Below are 18,596 nucleotides of genomic sequence, written 5' to 3'. Positions count from 1 at the left end.
ACCTTCTCTGAGCCTCAACTTCACTCCTCATGAGAAGAGAACAGTGATTCCAACTTCACGGCATAGTTAACGCAGGTGTGGGCCGCTGGAAGCTGCAAAAACGGTGTCATCCTTCAGTGCCACCACTGCCGTCTCCTGCTCCTCCCCCATCGTCCCCATCGGGTCACCGACTTTTAGGGGGACCCTAGAAGGCATGAGGTCCCTGGCTCTGCCCCTGAGGAAATGTTTGATGGATGCGTTAGCAGCCTGAGCCCTGGAGTGCAGGACCTGCACCTGGGGCAGGTAAGTACTTGGCATCTGACTTGCAAAATGGGACTATGAGAGTCCCCACCTCGTTTGGCTGTTTTTAGCACTAGCCAGGTTCAGAATGATGAGTCCTTAGAACGTTTACTTTTAAGTAAATGAAGTAAATGAAACCCAGCCAACAGAGGCTCATGCTGTAGGGTGTTTGCTGCCATTACAGGAGATCTGGAGGGAGGCTGGTCCGAGGTCCATCCTCAGGTGTTGGCCTTCCAGTCTCACGAGTGTCGCTGCAAAGTCACAGGGTGGCCACGGTAGCTCCAGGCCCCACAGGACCCTCAAGAGCAGGAGGCACACGGGCAGGCGACCGCGTTGGGCGCAGTTTCTCCCGTGGCCAGCAGAGGGCGCGGCTCCCTTCCTCACCACCCTGCTCCAGCTGGAGCGGCTTTGTGTTCATCCTTGGAGGTCTCTGCTTTGACCTGGAATTCCCACCCTGCGGTGTGGTCCCACGCACTTGGCTCCCTAAGAGCTTGGGCAGAGACGCCGGCCTGAGCAGTTTTGTTATGAGTTTGCTGGTTTAATTCTGTTTCTGTTGGCAGATGAGGAGGAACAGCCACGTGGTGGTCCAAGGGGGCAGGAGGCAGCCCTCTCTGAGTCCCTGAAAGATTGGAGGTGACTTGGGCCCTGGGGAAGCTGAGCCCTCAGGGCTGGAGCAGGGATGTTATGTGACAGGCCACCCACCATGTGAGTTCATTCATTCAGTCAGTCAGCAAACATTTGTTTCTGGGTACCCACAAGGTGCCAGCCTCATTCTTGGGTGCAGACCAGACCAAGGTCCTTGAGCTCGCTGTGAGGATGTGGCAGTGGCCCAGGCCCCGGGTGTCAGCTATCCAAGGGTCCTGGGGAAGAAGTCATCTGTAGCAGAACAAAAGTGCAACATTGTTATAACCACCCTCCCCCCACGCCTCCACATCGCAGCCTTATATCCGTGTTCAACCATGGCTCGATCCCCGCTTGTGGGGTTCCCCAGGGGCCTTTCAAGTGTCTGTGGTCGCAGTGGGATGGGCCTTCAGAAGCCAGAGTGGCAGGACCTGAATCCCAAAGGGAGGTGATGTATGAGAGCCACCACCCCAGCTGGTTCAGCACGCGTGTGCCCCTTGTCCCCTGCAGGGGCCATCCTGGATCGGCCGGGCAGGGCAATCGTGCTCACTGCCAGATAAGGAGGCTCAGAGTGGGGTCAGCCAGCCTGCCGCTGGTACCAGAGGGGCAAGGTTCACCCAGCCCCGACAGAGCAGACGCTGTCTGTGAGTCTAGGGGCTGTGATTCTAAGGCAGCAGGCTGGTCGGCATCACGTCTAATGCCACATGTCCCAGTGGGGTCCTCCTCTTCTGCCCTACGCCCCCTTTTCTGACCCCCCCATCCCATTGTAAATATCAGACTTGATGGCTACCTTGAACCCCCTCCCCCACACCCAGACAATCATCAAAAAGCAAAAACATGGCTCCTGTGACTCCTTTCCCTCACCCCTCCACTCCATCCACCTGTGTGGTACCAGCCTCCTTACCCATCTCCCGCTCCTTCCCTCACCTAGGTCCCTGCCCCACTCGGCCAGAGAGGCCCCTGGAGACTCACGTCTGCCTCCAGCAGAACAAAAGCCTGACGGTGGGTCACGAGGACTGCACAGCACTGCATGGCCTGGCTCCTGCCCCTCTCGCCAGCCTAGCTCTGCCCTGGCCCCTCACTCTGCCCCTTTTTGGGGGCTTCTGAGCTCCAGGTTGCTGCGCCTCTCTGCCTGAGCCCAGCCAGAGCCCAGCCAGTTCCTCCCACCAGCAGGCACCCTCCCTCCTCCGGAAGAGCCCCCTCCTCAAGTCTGGGTTGGCACCGCACTCTGTGCTTTGAAGTCCCAGGCTGACTGAGGCTTAGTTATCGGTCCTGCCTTCTCTATGAGGTCACTGGCCCCGCCAAGCTGAGGCGTGGTCCCATCTTGTGCTCTGTGATAGTCCCTGCAAGTCACGTGTTTGGGTACAAAATAGATGCTCAGGAAAGATTTAACCTGAACTTGATGTGAGAATAAAGCCACCTCCGGAGAGGTGGGTAGGTGGAATTGGGCCCCCATGCAGTCCTCTCCCCCTACTCCCTGATGACGACGGGCACATCCCACACTTGTGGGTGACCCTGCCAACCTCAGGGTCACCTCCACCATGATGTCCCCCCGGATTGCCCTGGGCAGAGGAAGACTCTCCCTTTGTGTTGTTGGAAGGGAGAAGCTTTCCTGACCTTGTCTGGCTCTTTGTAGTTCTCTGAGGCAACCACACCAGGGTTCCCAGGGCTTCCTGGACTCACTGAGTGGCCAGGGGCCAGAAGGGCAACCCTGGGGAGGGCTTTTCTGATTCGGAGCCTCAGGAAGGCACAGGAGAGGCTTTCAGTGGATCGTTCTCCGTGGAGATGAGAGGTGGACACTCCCCCGCCCCCAGCCAAAGCTCAGCTCGGGTGGCTCTGGGCACCTTGCTTTGCCTGGTTTGGTTTTAAATAGTTTTGTTGGACTGATGTACGTAACTGGAATGTGATGTGTGGTCTTTTGTGATGAGCCCTTTCCCTTGGAGTAACGTGTCAAGGTCCACCCATGTCGTAGCAGGTGTCAGGGTTTTTGTGGCTGAATTAGGTGACGTTGGCGGGATGGAGGGGCCTCACTTCGTGTATCTGTCTGTTGGTTGATGGGCATTAGGGTGGCTTCTGTTTGGGGCCATTAGGAAGCCTTGGTGGCTCCTGCAGGGGTGCAGAGTGTTCCCAATCGGTCCCACCTTTGCCAGGGATCTTGCTGCAGAGGGACAGTTGGTGACATTCACAAAGACCCCTTGAGGACCCCCAGGCTGGGACCCTCTGGCAGACAGCTATCTTTGGCCCGCTCTTCCCAGGCCTTGGTGGTCCTGGTTGGGGGTGAGTGACTTCAAAGGCCAAGTTCACCAGGAGACTTTATCTTCTGTTGACCAAGAGACCTGGGGTTGCTAAATTTCTTTAAATTTAAAACTTTTTATTACAGAGCATTTCAAAGCCCAAGACAAATAAAATGGCCAGCCCCATACCAACCCAGCTATAACCAATCACAGTACTTGGTGTGTGTGTGTGTGTGTGTATGTGTGTGTATATGTTTTATATGTATATGTGTATACAGCATCTGGCACAAATAACGCCCCCTTTTTATTATAAAACCTTTTATTACAAAATCATAAGCATGGAATTCTGTAACATAACAATATCACTCAAGCACACCTTATGACATTGTAGGTAAAGTGTTTAAATTCAAACTATAAATTTTTACACCCATATTCTTACCCTGCCAGCCACACTCAAGCAGGCGTCACTCCGCTGGCCCCTGCGAGTTTATTTATAGATATATGAGAGGGGAGGGGAGGGGAGGGGGAAAGCGAGGGAGAGAAACATCGATGTGAGAAACATCGGTCCGTTGTCTCTCATAAGCGCCCTGACTGGGGACCAAATGCACAGCCCAGGCATGTGCCCTGACCAGGAGTTGAACTGGTGACCTTTCAGTTCGAGGGCGATGACCAACCCACTGAGCCACTCCAGCCAGTGATGACAGGGAGGCTGCATTTCTGTTGCTGGTGATGGTTTCTGTTAAACTGCTTTTAAGTGCAAAGAGTTTGTCTGAAGAAAAATCTCATGTTGGTAGCAGGGTGGGTGGTGAGTAGGGGAGGCCGAGAAGCTGAGGGTGGTGGGAGAGTGGCAGTCAGCTTCCCCCTCTTCTCCTCCCTGGGCTGCCCTCCAAATGCCCCTGGGCTGCCCTCCCACCCCACTGGCCCGTCTCTGCACCTGCCACTGGCCAAATAGACAAAGGCCTTCTCTTCCAGGTGTGGAGGGGCCGGAGGTGTGAGCTGCCGGCTTCTGGAACCTGCCCATGGGGCCAGACCTCAGCGTGGCTGTGGAGCTCTGGGCAGGGGGCCGTGCCAGGACCCACTGGGACAGACACCAGTCTAGGGGCATTGGCTGTAGCCCCACCACGACCTGGCTTGTGACCTGGGCAGGTACCCTCAGCTCTAAGATGGGGGCTACAGTCACTCCCACCTGCTAGGCAGTGTGAGTAAGAATTTCACCTGGGGCTAAAGCGCTCAGCCGGGAGCTGTGTACATCACCAAACAGCATTTTTGTGTGGATAAAAAGTATCCAGTAAAACGTCCCCCTCGTTTGCTCTTTGTTTCACTCTATTGTCAACTGCATTAAATGTTGCGGTGGAGGGCTGTCAGTTGGTTTGTTGCCGGCTCCATCCTCCCTCCTGGAAGACCCAGGGGGCAGCGCTTCTGCACATGCTCACTGCTGGATCCCTCCTGGTGCCGGGTTCCCAGGAGGCTGTCTGTGCACCTTTTGAGTGAATGCATGAATGAATGAAGGGGTGATTTCCCTGGAGGCAACCGCGCCCAGAGCCCAGGTCTCCCCGTGGACGGGCATCCCTGCTGTTCCCCCACTTGCAGTTCTGTCTGTGGCCCTGCATCGGGGTTTCATCCCACTCAGCCAGGGTGCTGCCCTGGGGCCACCGCCCTGCGTCAGGTGCTGGCAGGATGTGAAGGAGCTGCCCCAGGAAGGACCCAGCCCCTGCCCCCTGGGGTGGTTTGAGGGCCTGAAACTGGACAGGGCCAGCACTCTGCACACAGCTGTGGCCTGCCTGCCTCCCACACCACCGTCTAGAATTGAGAGCCGTGCTCCTTAGCACCTTGGAGGACACCTCTGCGAGTGGCAGCCCAAGGGGTGACACCTCCCTTGCTTGGCCCCGCCACCTTCATCAACAGTGGTTTGGGGAAGCTCCCTGGAAGGCACCAGGGGCCCCGCCTAGCTCTCTCCTCTCAGGTTAGCGGCTGAGGGCCTGGAAGAAGGAGGGGTAGGCAGTGGGGAGGGCCTGAGGTGGGCGGGGATAAAGCTGGGGGCGCCCCCACCCCTGCAATGGTGGAGCCTGGGCTGGGGATCCACTGGCTTCCAAATCCCGGAAAGAGGAAGAGACCAGGAAACCAGCTGCCTGAGCCGCTGGGGAGCTTGGCCCTGCCTCCAAGGGAGGTGCCCTTAGGATTCCCGTCCCCACAAGCCGGAAGGGGGACACGGAGGCATTCCGTGGTCCAGAGCGCCGCTGGGGTGGGAGCGCGGTTCATAACTCAGGATCCAGCCCCCACTTCCCCCGGGCGGCGGCGTGCAGTCTTGGTATTTGAGACCCCTCCCCGACTCCACTCCACGCTCTTTCTCACTCCCCTCTCTCGTGACGTCATGCTCCTCTCGCGCGGCATGATGGGAGAATCCTAATGTTTTCCAACAGATGCTCCAAGAAGAGCTTTCAGATTAAAGCAATTGCAAGAGCAAAGATTCTTCATTTTTCCTTTTTTTTTCCGGGGGGGTGGGGGGTGGGGTGGGGGGAGGGAGCGCCCTTAGAAATTCCTGGACATCAACCCCTGCCCCAAGCACGCAATAAACACTGACAAGAAAAAGTTTTTATTTCCTGGTTCAACTTTTTTTTTTCCTGGATACGGACTGAAGAATGGGAATAAACTCGAATAAATAACAGAGCCAGGCCGCGCGCGCCGGGACGCGCCTGGCTGCGGCCGCCAGGCTATTGTCTCGCCGCCCTGAAGCGGCCCTGGCGTTGTCCTCTGGCTCCTTCCCTTTCCCCAGCCTTTTTCGTTTTGCTTTTTAAAAAGGCGCCCCCTCCAGCCCCCTCACCAGTGACCTTGGCCGTCTCGGATGCTCTGATTCCACGAGGCTCCCTCCAACTTGTCCCTGCGCCCGCTGGGCCCATGGCCGCGTCCGAGGACGGGAGCGGCTGCCTTGTGTCGCGGGGCCGCTCGCAGAGTGACCCCACCGTCCTCACCGACTCCTCGGCCACCTCCTCCGCGGATGCCGGGGAGAACCCAGGTAACGGGGCCAGGCGGGGGCGGCCGGGCAGGTGGGGGAGGCCCGGGCTGGCGGCGCGGGGTGCACGTCCCAGGCGGTGCTCCGCGCCCCCGCCTGTTTGGGGGAGCCCTGCTTGGACCCAGCGCTCGGACCCCACAGTTTGCGTTCCCCGTAACGTGACTGGGGCGCGCCGCGGAGCCCTTTGTGCAGAGAGAAGCTGGTTTCCGGGTACAGCCAGGTGCTCGGCATCAGAGGCCCTCCTTGCCGGCTGGTGGGCAGGGCTGGCCCTCCGAGGGACTTCCCTTCCTTGGGTGCTGACCAGCTCTGTGAGAAGAGTCAGACCCGTGGCCGCCTCTGCCAGGGCTGGCTCAGAGCTCTGCCTCCCAGGGGCCCCGGCTCAGGTGGCCCGGCGTCCCCGCCCTGGCAGGGTAGCACTCCCTCGGCCGCCGCGCGCTGAGGGGCTTCCTCTGGCCGCCCAACTCCGGCGGGGCTTGGCGCACCTGGGCGCGCCGCCCGCCTCCCCGACAGGTGTGCTCCCAGAGCTGCCAGCGAGGAGGTGAAGGGCGTGCGCCCGGACCGAGCCCGGTTTCGTTAAATCACGGGGACTTGGTCCACTCCCCACCCCCGCGGCCCCGTCGATTGTTCAGGTGATAAATTCGGTCACAAAGGCGTCTATGTGTCTTGATTGATTACTTTCCAGAGAGGAAGAAAGGCCTAATAAAGCAGGAGGGGGGTGGGCTGTGCGCTCCCTGTCACCATGGAGACGCGGGAAGCAAAGCGATCATTAAAACCTTTCTCCACCAGAAGGCAATTTTCACTTCACAGGGAGAAGTATGAGCTTCTGAATGTAGGGTTCAAAAAAAGAACCAAAGCTGGTGCTTTGGTACCAAGCCACAGGACCCGGTACTCGGTCTTGGAGAAGCGCCGTCTCTCCCTAGATTCTGTTTTGACAATAAGTCCCCGGTGCCTTTGAAGGAGTGTTCTCTGTGCAGGCATGGAGCCCAAACGGGGACTCCATCAGGGTAGGTGGTGGGCATCCAAGTCAAGGCAACCCCTGGGCTGAGTGAACAGGGCTCTATGGGGGGCGATCCCCTCCCTCAAAGCCACGGATGGGCTTTTCCGTCTCACTGCAAAGAAAGACCCATCAAAGGCAGCTCTGTGGGCGCCAGAGCCCAATTTGAAAATTTAAACAATAAGCCCATTCAAGGCTTGTAAGATTTCTTTGTTAGGACTATTGACACTGTATCATTCGGTCAAACTAAGGTACCAGCCAGAGGAAATCCCTGGCTTTGCTCTATCTGGAAGGTCAAGTTCATTTCCTCGGAGTTTCAAGCAGAGGCTACCATAAGCCGACCCTTAAGGTTTTAATTAATCCTTTTATGAGAAACCGAGGGTGAAGCCCCCGGCACTCCATGTTGGATTGGCTTTCTCTGTGCTGGAGATGCAGAGCTGTGATCGGCCCAGTGATGCGGGGTGGGTGGCTCAGCACAAGAGGGTCCTTCCTGGCTCCTTTTGTCTCCCTGGCAGCCAAAGGAAGCAAACTTGAAAGGGAAATGATGGAGGGTAGGCTTCTGGGCTGCCTGCCTTGGTGGGTGGGAATGAGGGCTGGTGCCTGCCCACCAGGGTGGGGCACAGAAAGGGCCTGGGTGCCCGTGATTAAATGAAGCCACAGGACGGGGAACACCTGAGCATATAATCTCTGGTTCACATGGTCGGCAAGGGACCCAGAGAGCAGACGTCGGAGGTGCGCAGTCTGTAGTACCTATGGCTCTGGGAATGGCCAAGCCTTATGAAAAAGCAGCAAGCAATGAAGTTTGTATGGATTGTGTTGAGTAAAGGAGTTCTGGCAGAAAGAGAGTCAGGCACTGGCATGGTGGCTGCGAACCAAAAGGTTGCGGGTTCGATTCCCAGTCAGGGTGTGTACCTAGGTTGTGGGTTTGATCCCAGATTGGGGTGTGTACGAGGAGCAATGGTCGATGTTTCTCTGCCACACTGAAGTTTCTCTGTCTTTCCCTCTCCCCCTGTCCTCCTCCCCCCACCCCCTCCCCATTCCCCTCTCTAAAATCAATAAACATATCCTCAGGTGAGGATGAGAGAGAGAGAGAGAGAATCTTCAAGTTGCAAGTAACCTGGGAACTTGAAGCAAGAAGGGTGAACTAGGGGCGCACTTTCTACAACCTCCTTGCCTGCTTGACTTGGCCTGTGCTTGTAAACCTCTGTGGATGGGGAGCCACTTCTTTCCGATGCAGTTCATGCCGCTCTTTGGACAGAGCTCTTTCAAGTTGCTTTTCCAAATGGCTCAGGAGAGTCTGCTGCCCATCAGTCCTGATGGGACCATCTTGTGATGTGTGTTCTCCGGGGCTTTCAGAGAGTCTGCTCTTGTAGGTCAATGTCATGGCGACCCGAGTAATTTTTGCTCTAGGGTGAAGCTCCCGAGTCCTTCATCTTGCTCTCCCTTGGGACCTCTCTGCCAGTCCACCTGCCACTCTAAAGAGCTACTCCTGAGAATCGAAGCCAGGGCACCTGCTGGGGACTCACCTGGCACAGAGTCAAGTGGAAGAGTAGCCTCCTGCTGTCTAGACTTTCTATTTTATGAAACAGCCCGGGGGGCTTTTATCCTTGCCCCCAATGCGTGTCGGTGCCTCAACACTCTCTTAGTGAAAACTCAGAACACGATCGGGGGTGAGCTGTGACACTTTTCTCTCTCCAGATGTTTTCTCGGGAGCCCCGGAGTGGGCGACATCCTCTGCCCACCCCCCTCACCCCCGTTCCCATGCTGGATCTGCATGTGCTGGGAAAAGGCATTCCACAGCACCCCTGGGGAGTGCAGGGGATCCAGGTTCCTCTGATGCTCTTTCTGCTCAGTGCCCACCCCCCACGCTGCGTCTCGGTCTTCCCCCCTCTCCTAACAGCCACATAGTGTTCTGAGGAACATGTTTTCACAGTTTAGCTGGTAAACATGTGTGTTGTATTCAGTTTTGCCCGCAACAGCCCACATGGTGGTGAGGACCCAGGCAGAGCTTCCTTCTGTCACCTGTGAGCTTCCTCCAGGGTGTGTCCCGCTAGCGGGAGGGCTGGGCTCCCAGGGGATCCCCAGGCCTTATTTTGCTGACATCGTGCGCACTCCTGGAAAATGTACCAATGGACACTCCTTCCAGAATCTCCAAGGGTGTCCCTTCCCCCAAGCTTGCCCACATCTGAGATCATCAGCCTGGGTCTCTCTCTCGCACAGGGAGTGACAAATGCCATCTCCTGGTGTTAATTTGCGGCTCCTTGATTGCTGGTGGGTGGGAGCATTTTCTGTGGTGTTCTTATTATTAGTGCATTAAACCTCTCAGTGGCCACGTCTGTGGCCAGGGATGGTGTGGCGGGCATGGAGGATGTCCCCGAGGGCCACCCCTCCCACTCTCTTCATCATCGTTCCATTAACAATCCCGTGTGCACCTCACCCAGGCTCTTGTTTGTGAATCCTTACTCTGCCCCTGCACCAGCAGACCCTGCTCAGGTCTTCCCCAACACGAACCTTGTCAGATGGCAGGGCTGCACCGCCACGACCCCCGCCCTTGGGATTCGCACTCACCACGAGTGTGTTTCACGCTCTCACCCCATCTGTTCTCGAGCCCTGGGAAACGTGTCTGAGCCTCCCCACTGGGTGGCCTGTCCTGGCTCTGGCTCAGCACAGAGCAGACAGTCTGTGACCTCCTTCTTGTCTGGTCCCCTGCACCGCCTCAGCCTCCTTCGTCTTGTCCCATGGCTGCCCTCGCCGCTGGTCTTGGGCCACTGCTCTGTCCCGCTCCCTGCCAACCCTGCTCCTTTTTCTCTCCCCGGTCCATCACACTGGGGGGCCCGCAGGGCCATCCTCCTGCCTTCTTCCGCCACTCCCAGCTCTCTCCCTGGGGTGTCTCCCTGGCTCCAGACGCCAGGACCAGACACGGGGCCAAGGGTCACCTGAGACTGCTTTTCAAAACATGTCTCTGTGCGACCTGCGATTTGCCTTTTTACAGATTCTGCCCAGGAGGGTCTGGGGCAGAAGTCGTTGGGGGACACTTGATGTAGGGCAGGGTCTGACCCTCGGCACCGCCGACACTCGGGGTGTCTCGTACACTGTAGGGTGTTTAGCAGCATCCCTGGCATCTATTCACTAGGTGACAGAGGTGCCCCACCCCTAGTTGGGACAACCAAAAACATCATCAGACATTGCCAAGTGTCCCTTGGGGGGAAAGTCTCCCCAGAGAGCCGCTGTTTTAGGTTACTCATTCTCAAACCTGGGTGCACATCGGAATCACCCGCAGGCTTGTTGGCCCCCCGTGTTCCCTACGGAGCATGTCTGTGGGGGTCTGATCATGTGCATTTCCAACCAGGTGCTGCTGATGCCGCCGGCCAGGAGGCCACACCTGGGGCAGTCCTGAGCTGGCCCTCAGCCATGGTCCTGGTGTCTCTCCTGACAGCTTCTGTGTCTGTGTGTCCCTGTGGGTCCTTACCCTATCTCCTCCTTTGGGTTTTGGGACCCTGTCACCGCAGAAGGCCCTTCAGTCCACCTGGTAAGATTCAGGTAGCTGCCCCATCCCCTGGTCTCCTCCAGCCAGCCTGATCCCGCCCCTCTATTCTGATTGGCTTAGGGCGTGCATCACTGCCCCTGCGGTGGGCTTTCTTTCCCTCCCTGTGGCCTGTCCCCTCTCGGCCAGGAGCCCAGCATGCATTTCACACACAAGAGGCTTCCGTGGGCATTTGGAGAATGAATGGGCACACGCACGTGTCTAGTTGGCCAGGTGTGGGGCCACCCAGGTGGCTGGGCCCTCCTGCCAGCTGGACGAGGCCTCTGTGGACAGGCTGCTGTGTGACAGCCGGTGAGTGTAGACAAGCCACAGCCCCATCATCCTGCAGGGACAGATCTACCTCAGAGAGGGAGACACCGTTTAGAGCATCCCCTCCCCTCTGGAGCGTCACACAGACACACAGACACAGGGCTGCCCCCAAAGTGCAGGCTCCAGTGTCCCGGGCCGGCCCCTTCCTCATCAAGTCACTCTTCATGGGGACTGGAGTCATCTGCCCAGTGGCTGTGCTTCTTCCCTTCCTGCCTTCCCATCTGAAATCACTGGCCACCTGCAGCCCCTCCGTGTCCCAGATCCACCAACTCCTGTCTCCTAGATGCCTCAGCACTGGCTGTTGGGCGGGGGTCTTCTCTTCCCAACACAGGAAATTGTCCAGAACACACACCTGGTCTGATCTCCTCTGCCTTAGCCCTTGAATGGTGCCCCTGCCCTGGTGGGTGAAGAGGGGAGACCCAAGCCCCCTCCCTCTGCAGCGGGGGTCTTCCCAGGCCTCTTCCTCACACCCTCTCTGTCTTGGAGTCCTGAGTTCCGGGGATCACCCCCTGGCCCCTCGCGGAGTGTCTGCGTGGCTTCATCGGCAGTGTGACTGCGCACTCATCCCCTTGCCAGCTTCTTTGGGGTTATGAAAAATAAAACTGGTTGCTCCGAAAGAATACGGAGTTTGAAAACTTTGAGTTACTTCTGATTAAGAAAGCATAGCATGTTCATTGTGGAAAATGGTTGGATGCTTTTGAAATTTCTGTTTCCACCCACCCCCTCTTCCCCTAACTGGACACAGAAGGCAGTGACAAGGGACAGCTGTGTCCCTGGGACCCTCCCAGGTGCCAGGCGTGGCTGTTGAGCATGAGAAGGTCAGCTGCGCTCCCCCGTGTCACGTTAGTGAATTTCCTCTCCATACGTGTCTCTCTTTGAAACGATCTCACTGTTTATTTGGTGAACTAGCTTCTCATCTGTCTCTCCCTCGAGGCGGCACAGTTCAGTACCGTGGCTGCTGGCTACCTGTGGCAGTTTAAATCTAAATTAAATACATTAAAATTAAAAGTTCTCCCTGACAGGCCACACTTCCAGGGCTCAATAGCCACATGGGGCTGGCGGCCGCCATATTGGACAGTGTGGAGCTAGAACATTCCATCCTCACAGACGGCTCTGTCACGCTGCTCTGGACTGGGGGCCCCTGAGGACAGGGCCTTGTCCGAGGTCCCCTGGCTGTGCCGTGCGGGGATGCTCCCCAGAGAGTAGCTGTCGTGTGTGATTGATGTGGTCTGAGTGCTGTCTTCTGTGAATAAGGTTGGGAAGCGGTGGACCCTGTGGTGAGCCGGCGGCATAAGGTGACGGCCCGTGGGCCCATCTCGGCCCTGCTCGGCTGGCCCCGAGTCTGGGCCACACTGTCAACCTCTCTGGGCGTTGTTTCCCTGACCTGTGACCTGCAGGTTGGCGCGGTGCTGCCCTCATCCGCACTTTGCCATACCTGCCACTTTTCCGGGGCCATCGCTGCCCACCCCGTCTTGCTCCCTGCCCTCCCAGATCCCTCCTCCTGGGACGCTGCTCCCCAGCCCCTGCCTGCCTCTGTCCCCTGACTGCCACCCTGCAAGTCCCCCACCTGCTCCAAGTGACCTACTCCGGTCCTGTGACTGTGGGCTAGCTCACTGCAGGTCTGAGGATGGGAATGTGCGTGTGTGTTTTTTTCCTGTTTCACTCCTGTGCGTTGGCTTGGTGAGCGCTTTTTGGGAAGGGCCCCTTCCTGAAGGACAGGTGAGCCATTTTCACACAGGCCTGTGGAGCAGCCCCGGCAGCTGTGGCAGGCGTGGGTGTGGAGGGTGGGGGTGGTCTGGAACCCACCCGTCTTCAACCAGCTATCCATGGTGAGGGGGATGGTAAACGCCACGGGGGGTGCGGGGGGAAGAGGTGAAAGGAAACAGCTAGGAGAGAACCAAGGTGTGCCAGAGGATTTGGGGCTGATTGCTCTTGGACTTGAGAGCTGGAATCTATTCCACACGTGACGAAATTGTCCAACACGGTCCCCCCACAGTGTCCACAGGGGCCGGTATTCTTGCAGGCGGGCGAGTCAGGCTGCATGGAGCGGGTCCTCGCCACCTGGGAACATGGGCGCAGGGGGCCGGATCATCCTAGTGTGAGAGACAGGCTGGAATCCCGTAGTCTGATGTGAAGCGTGATTTTTAAATACTGGCCAGTTTACCAGTTAGGGATTGGCTTGGCTTCGTGGGATAAAGAACCTGAATAGCACTAGCTAGACAAGTAAAATGGCACTTACCTCTGACGGGAAGTGCAGATGGCCCCCGGCCTCTGTGTCGCGAGGTCAGGGCTCTGCTCGTCCTTGCTGGCTCCTGGTGACGGGACGGTGGCTGCATCTCCAGCAACAAATACGCTGTCTGGGTGGGAAGAGGGGGACAGCGACAGGTCAAGGGGCGTCTGCCTGCTGAGTCAGAACTTTGCTTTCCTGGGAGCCCCACCCAGGGACCTGCACTCACACCTCCGTGGCCAGAAGGGCGTCCCAGAGCCACTGTCAGCCCTGAGGCGTGGGAAATGCAGGGTCGGTTTGTTTGTTTCTTTGTTCTTTGTTTTAGATGCTGCCTGGCTCCCCTAACAAAAGCAGGGATGGAGGGAGGGAGGACACAGAGGGGAATGGAAGTGGCGGCCGGCTGCTGCGTTAACTGCACCTGCACTTGAGAGCAAACGAAGCAGCTGACCCCAGCCCAGCGCATCTGGGGCTGCGTGTGGCCCACGGCCGCCTTTGGGAATCTCACGGGAGAGAGTCTCAGGAGGGCCGAAACCGTTTTTGTGTGTCCTGACCTTCCTTTCCTAAGAAACAAAAGGGTGGACGGAGACGTGCGATCCAGGCCTGGACACTGTGTCCGTCCAAATTCCACTTCAGCACATTTATCAGGGGAACAGGCGGAGGAGGTCGGGGGCCCTCACAGAGCTGGCCATCCGGGGAAATGATCGAGGGCTGGAGTGATACTGTGCTTGTTGTTAACTGTGGGCTGTTGTCCTTTTACTTGAAATTTCTCTAAACTCTTAAGTTGGGGTCAGAGGGCCAGAAGGTCGGGGAGGCCCACCCCTGTCTGCCCCACCCACCCCTGGGTGCCCCACCCTATGTGTGCCCCACGCACTCTGTGACCCGCCCACTCGCTACCCACCCACCTCTGCGGGCCTCATCACGCGTCTTGCTGGAAGGCCATGTGCCCTTTCGCTGAACCTGGCAGATGTGTTGCATCCCATTCCTGGTTCACACCGTGCATCCTCCAGGCGTGCACGTATCTGTAGTCACATGAACACACAGAGACAGATGTGCTCTTCCAGTTCCCGCTTCATTTCCCTGGAATGGCCACTAGAACCAGATTTGTTTATTGGGAGTCGGGCAAGGTGGTAGCAGAGTTGTTGAAGGCTCCGTCTTTAATGGTCTGAGGTTGGTGTCCTTGTTTGCTAAAGCGGGTCACTGGCTTGAACGGTGTCACACGTAAAACAGCTGCGTGACAATGTGTAACAGTGCACTGGTAGGTCCCGCAGCCACAGCCCTCGCCCTCTGCTCGGTTCCTGGCACATTCATCACACGGCTGCCGACTAACCGACGTCAGGCCGACTCAGGTCGTCTTGCCCTACGATGAGGGGTGTTGCCAAGCCACCCTGGTCTCATGGCTCACTGATGAGTTACATTGTTACTACTTCACACGTTGGCTCCTACCTCTTGGAAGCTTGCATCCGGGTGCAGACAAAATTTTTGCCTCGTCCTCACCATTAGCTCGGGGGATTTAAATGAAGTCGGGAAGATGTGCCAACACTGATCTTTCGCTTCCCTTTGGCAGGACAACGCTGTCTCGGGCAGCGTTTGTTCTGGGATGACTGTGTGTCTGCAGTCGCACGAGTCATGTTGTTGCTGGCCGCGGCACCTTTGACAGCGGGGGCTTCTGGGCAGAGCGCCCAGCACCCGCCGGCTTCGGGAAGATCTCAGCCCCCGGGCACCGCTGGGCAGGGTCTGCCTGGCAGTTTCTTCCTTTCCCTGTTTATCCTCTCATGTGGCTGGGGATACGTCCAGATGAGGATGGGTGGAGAGTGTTAGGGAAGGGGTATGAAAGCACAAGGGGTGTGGCAAACCTCACAAGGGGGCGCAGGTTTCAGTGAAGTGAGGGTGCTGTTGTACGTGGTCATGACCTTCGCGAGACTTACTGTTTTGTTTAAGTGCCCACACGTTCAGCACTGGTGTGTGTGGTGAGCCTGGTGTGGGGTTGGGGGGGATGTAAACCATCTTGCCCATCCCGGAAGCTCACAGTCTGGTTAGGGACCAGGCTGTGATAAGTGACAGGCTGCTACCACATTCCCTTCCGTGTTGTACCCAGTTCACTCCCTGCCCGGCACCTCTGGCTGCTGCCCAGGCCCCCTCCAGACCTCAGAGGTCTGCCGCAGGAGGCTAGCCCCACCCCCGTGTCTGTGGGTGGACAGTGTCCACGACCTGGTGGAGGTCCGGGCTGGGCTCAGCTGGGCGGCCTGCCTGCTGCACCTCACCCTCCAGGGACCCGGCAGTGGCGTCTCGTGGCTGTGGCAGAAATGCACAGAGCCTCTGAGGGTGTAGGGCCTTTAGTTCTGCCCAATCCTGTTCGAGGGTGTAGGGCCAAGTTAAGGTCAGGGGGTGGGAAGTACACTCCTCTCCTTCCGGGAGGAGGGATGGGGAGATGGGGCCAGGGTGCAGTCTGGTCCACACAGCGGGCTTTTTGCCCGCCCCCCCTCCCCCATAGAATGGGAGCTCCTAGGACTCAAGAGGCTCAGCAGCTTCACATCGGAATCTTCTGCCTCCTGCATGGCTGGGTCTTGACCTTGGGGGGCCAACAGACAAGATCTAGGGGGCTGCCGGCAGGTGCATGGACACTTGGGTGTCAGACTGCTTGGGTCTGTGTGACTTTGACAGATCCTCCTGACACCTTGGAGCCTCAGGCTCCCCAGCTGTGGCGTGAGGGTTACTTACAGCAGGGCCCTCCTGGAGGGGGTGATGAGGATTCCATGGACTGGTTTCTGGAAGGCGCTGAGCACCCGGCCTGGAATGCAGGGAGAGCCAAGCAGCTGTGCAGGGGTGTTAGCCACGTCCCATCATTACGGAGAAGCCGCCAGCAAAGGCCTCTTGCAGGCTCCTGCCCTTTGGGCTGTGGCAGTGGGAAGCTCTGACCCCATGCAGTTTTGAGGCTCCCAGAAGCCTGCCTCTTCTGCTGGCGCCCTCTTGATGCCAAAAGCAGGGTCCCTTCTGGCCTGAGGTCAGCACTGCCAGGTGCAATGCGGCATCCCTGTGAGACTGACTCCCCCTTCCCCCTGCAGGGAGGGAGCTGTTTCACGTGTGGCTGGTGCTCCATGGGCACGCTATCCAGGCTCCTTGTTGACCTCTACAGGGGCAGCTGGGCTGCAGGGGGCGGGGCCGAGTGTGACCATTGGATAACAGGCCCAAGCCAAAGGCCAGTGTGGAAGGCTGAGTCAGCCCCAGCTGAGGCACGCTGTGATGGCGCTGCGTGGACCACAGGCTCCCGGGCCTCTCGAGGAGGGTGTGGGACTCAGGAAAGAGTGTGCCTGTGGAGGGGACCCCGTACCCCCTGACTGCCACTGTGGTTCTTTCCCTAAACCTTGCACGTAGCTGGTTACAGAATAACAAAAACTTTTTTTTTTTTTTAAAGAAAGTGTGTGTGACAGGGGACATTTAATAACAAACAATGTAGAAGAAGCAAATTGTATTGTCGTGGCTTCCTTGGCAGGGCATCCTCGCTAGGTGGGGATTTGGGGGACCCTGTCCCCTCTGCTTCCCCTGGAATCTGACGCAACTTGTCTTTTCCTTAAGATAATAATTGCAAACGGCATTGACATTTTAGGCGGATGCTTTTCTTTTAATATTTTTCTAGTTCTTATTTTTTGGGAAATATCTTTGTATGTTTTTTCTTTAAGCATCTTCATTGTCCACTGGTCCGTCCTCAGCTCCAGAACAGCCTTGCTCTGTGAAATCAGGCTTTCTCCTGTGTCCATGGCAGTGACACCCTTCTTATTCCTATGTGCTTTTACCCATAAGAAATGTGTAATTAAGGGGAACCCCCCACCCAACGACGCCGGAGCAAGCTAGCTTCAGGTGGACCGGCCGCGCCCTGTGGGAGGTGCGGGAGCGAATGAGCAGCCAGAGGGCCAGGAGCTCCAGCGGCGACTTGTTAGTGACAGTGCCTGCTGAAAATAAGCCTACAAATGCGTTAATAATTGGTCTCTGTGTGGTTTTTAAATCAACTAGTAACAGTTTATTCCGGGAGGATATTAGCATAGAGCAGCTGTTCCCTCCTGGGGAAACATCTACCCCGGCACTTGCCTTTTTCTGCCTCTGCTTTGTGACCCAGGTGGAGCTGACTCTTGCTTGGTGAACTCTGGCTGGCAGGCTGGGAGGCCATTTCTCCCGTTAGCACCTGGGGGCTCAGTTAACATTTCTTGGGGACAACATCCCAGGAGCCAGCACTCCTTGGAGAGGGGGTGTCAGATGATTTCTGCCCCCAAAGGGGTCAAGAGCTTGGGTGGAAAAAAGAAGTCATACCCAAGATGGACAACTTACTGGAAGTGAGGTTCTCTTTCCTCCCTTCCCCCTTCCTCCTCCATTCATGGAACCCCGAGTGCCCCCTGCTGAGCCAGGTGTGACACCAGGGGCAGGGACATGGCAGAGAGAAGAGACCCTTCCCCATCCCCATGGAGTGGGCTGGCAGGGCGGGCCTTGGACTTAGCACCCCACAGGCAGATGCCCAGTCATGCCCGGTAAGGGCAGCCCAGGGGCTGTGAAGGGGCTGGCAGGGGGGAGGCGGGGCTCAGACAAGACGTCTAAAGAAAACAGTGCTTGAGTTGAGAGCTGCAAGGTGGTTGGAGTGAGCCAGCCCAGGTGGGAAGGGACAAGTGTGCTGGGCAGAGCAGTGGCCCACATAAAGGCCAGGAGGCAGGAAGCAGAGGGGCAGGGTGGGTGGCATGAGGGTTCAGGGACCTCTGGAGAGCCAATACTGGGAGATGGCTTCCCTCACACTGGTGGGGGGGGCAGCCCCCAAGGGTCCCAGGGCTGGACCGGATTTTCAAGGGGCTCAATCCAGGACTTCGAGCCACTTGTTCCTCACAGTCCCTTCACGGGGAACTCAACGATGAAATTCACCCACACTCTGTCCGTGGAATTTGTGATTGAGGCTGGGGGTCAAGGGGCTGGGATGGGCTGAGGCCCAGAGCTCACACTTGGAAAGGGGTTGGTCTGGCCGCACGGTGGACATCAGGCTGTACCGGGCAGCGCAGGAGTGGGGGTCATGTCATCCCATTGTGGCAGCCTGGAGCACGCTGTCTGCAGCAGATGGCTCTGGTGCCTGTGGCCCCCTCCCTGGGAGCACCTCGGCCTGTCCCCGTGGTGGCCCCAGCCCGCGCCTGCACAGTGGGCGATGAGGACTGTGCTGTGGCGCCCATACTGGCACCCTGAAGCTGGACCTGTGTGGTCAGAGGCGTCTTGAGCTGCTGGATTTCATGCTGGAAGCTTGGAATTGGCACCGTGGACTTGGCAGATGTTACCCCCCATCTCCCTGGGGGAGGTCAGAGACATACCAGCTCACGCGGCCCAGGCCTCGCTCAGGGGTGGCCGGTGCCCGG

The 18,596-nt window shown here is 57.7% G+C and overlaps 1 protein-coding gene across 3 annotated transcripts in view; it reads left to right on the top strand.

Annotated features, from left to right (window-relative positions):
- Positions 1-18,596, top strand: part of PHACTR3 (phosphatase and actin regulator 3) — a 129,156-nt gene that overhangs the window by 8,583 nt on the left and 101,977 nt on the right. For 2 of the 3 annotated variants that reach the window (XM_053927390.2, XM_053927391.2), the window contains exon 1: positions 5,671-6,147. The exons of the other annotated variant lie outside the window; for it this stretch is intronic. In XM_053927390.2, coding sequence (XP_053783365.1) covers positions 6,030-6,147 — 118 coding nt within the window. In that variant the 5' untranslated portion in view covers positions 5,671-6,029. Of the gene's footprint in view, positions 1-5,670; positions 6,148-18,596 lie in introns of those variants that run through there. 3 annotated transcript variants of the gene reach the window in all.

Source organism: Desmodus rotundus, chromosome 6 (assembly GCF_022682495.2).
Source record: "Desmodus rotundus isolate HL8 chromosome 6, HLdesRot8A.1, whole genome shotgun sequence".
In the NCBI taxonomy this organism is placed as follows: Eukaryota; Metazoa; Chordata; class Mammalia; order Chiroptera; family Phyllostomidae; genus Desmodus; species Desmodus rotundus.
The sequence above is the reverse complement of the archived record's forward strand: the minus strand, read 5'-3'. Positions and strand labels throughout refer to the sequence as shown.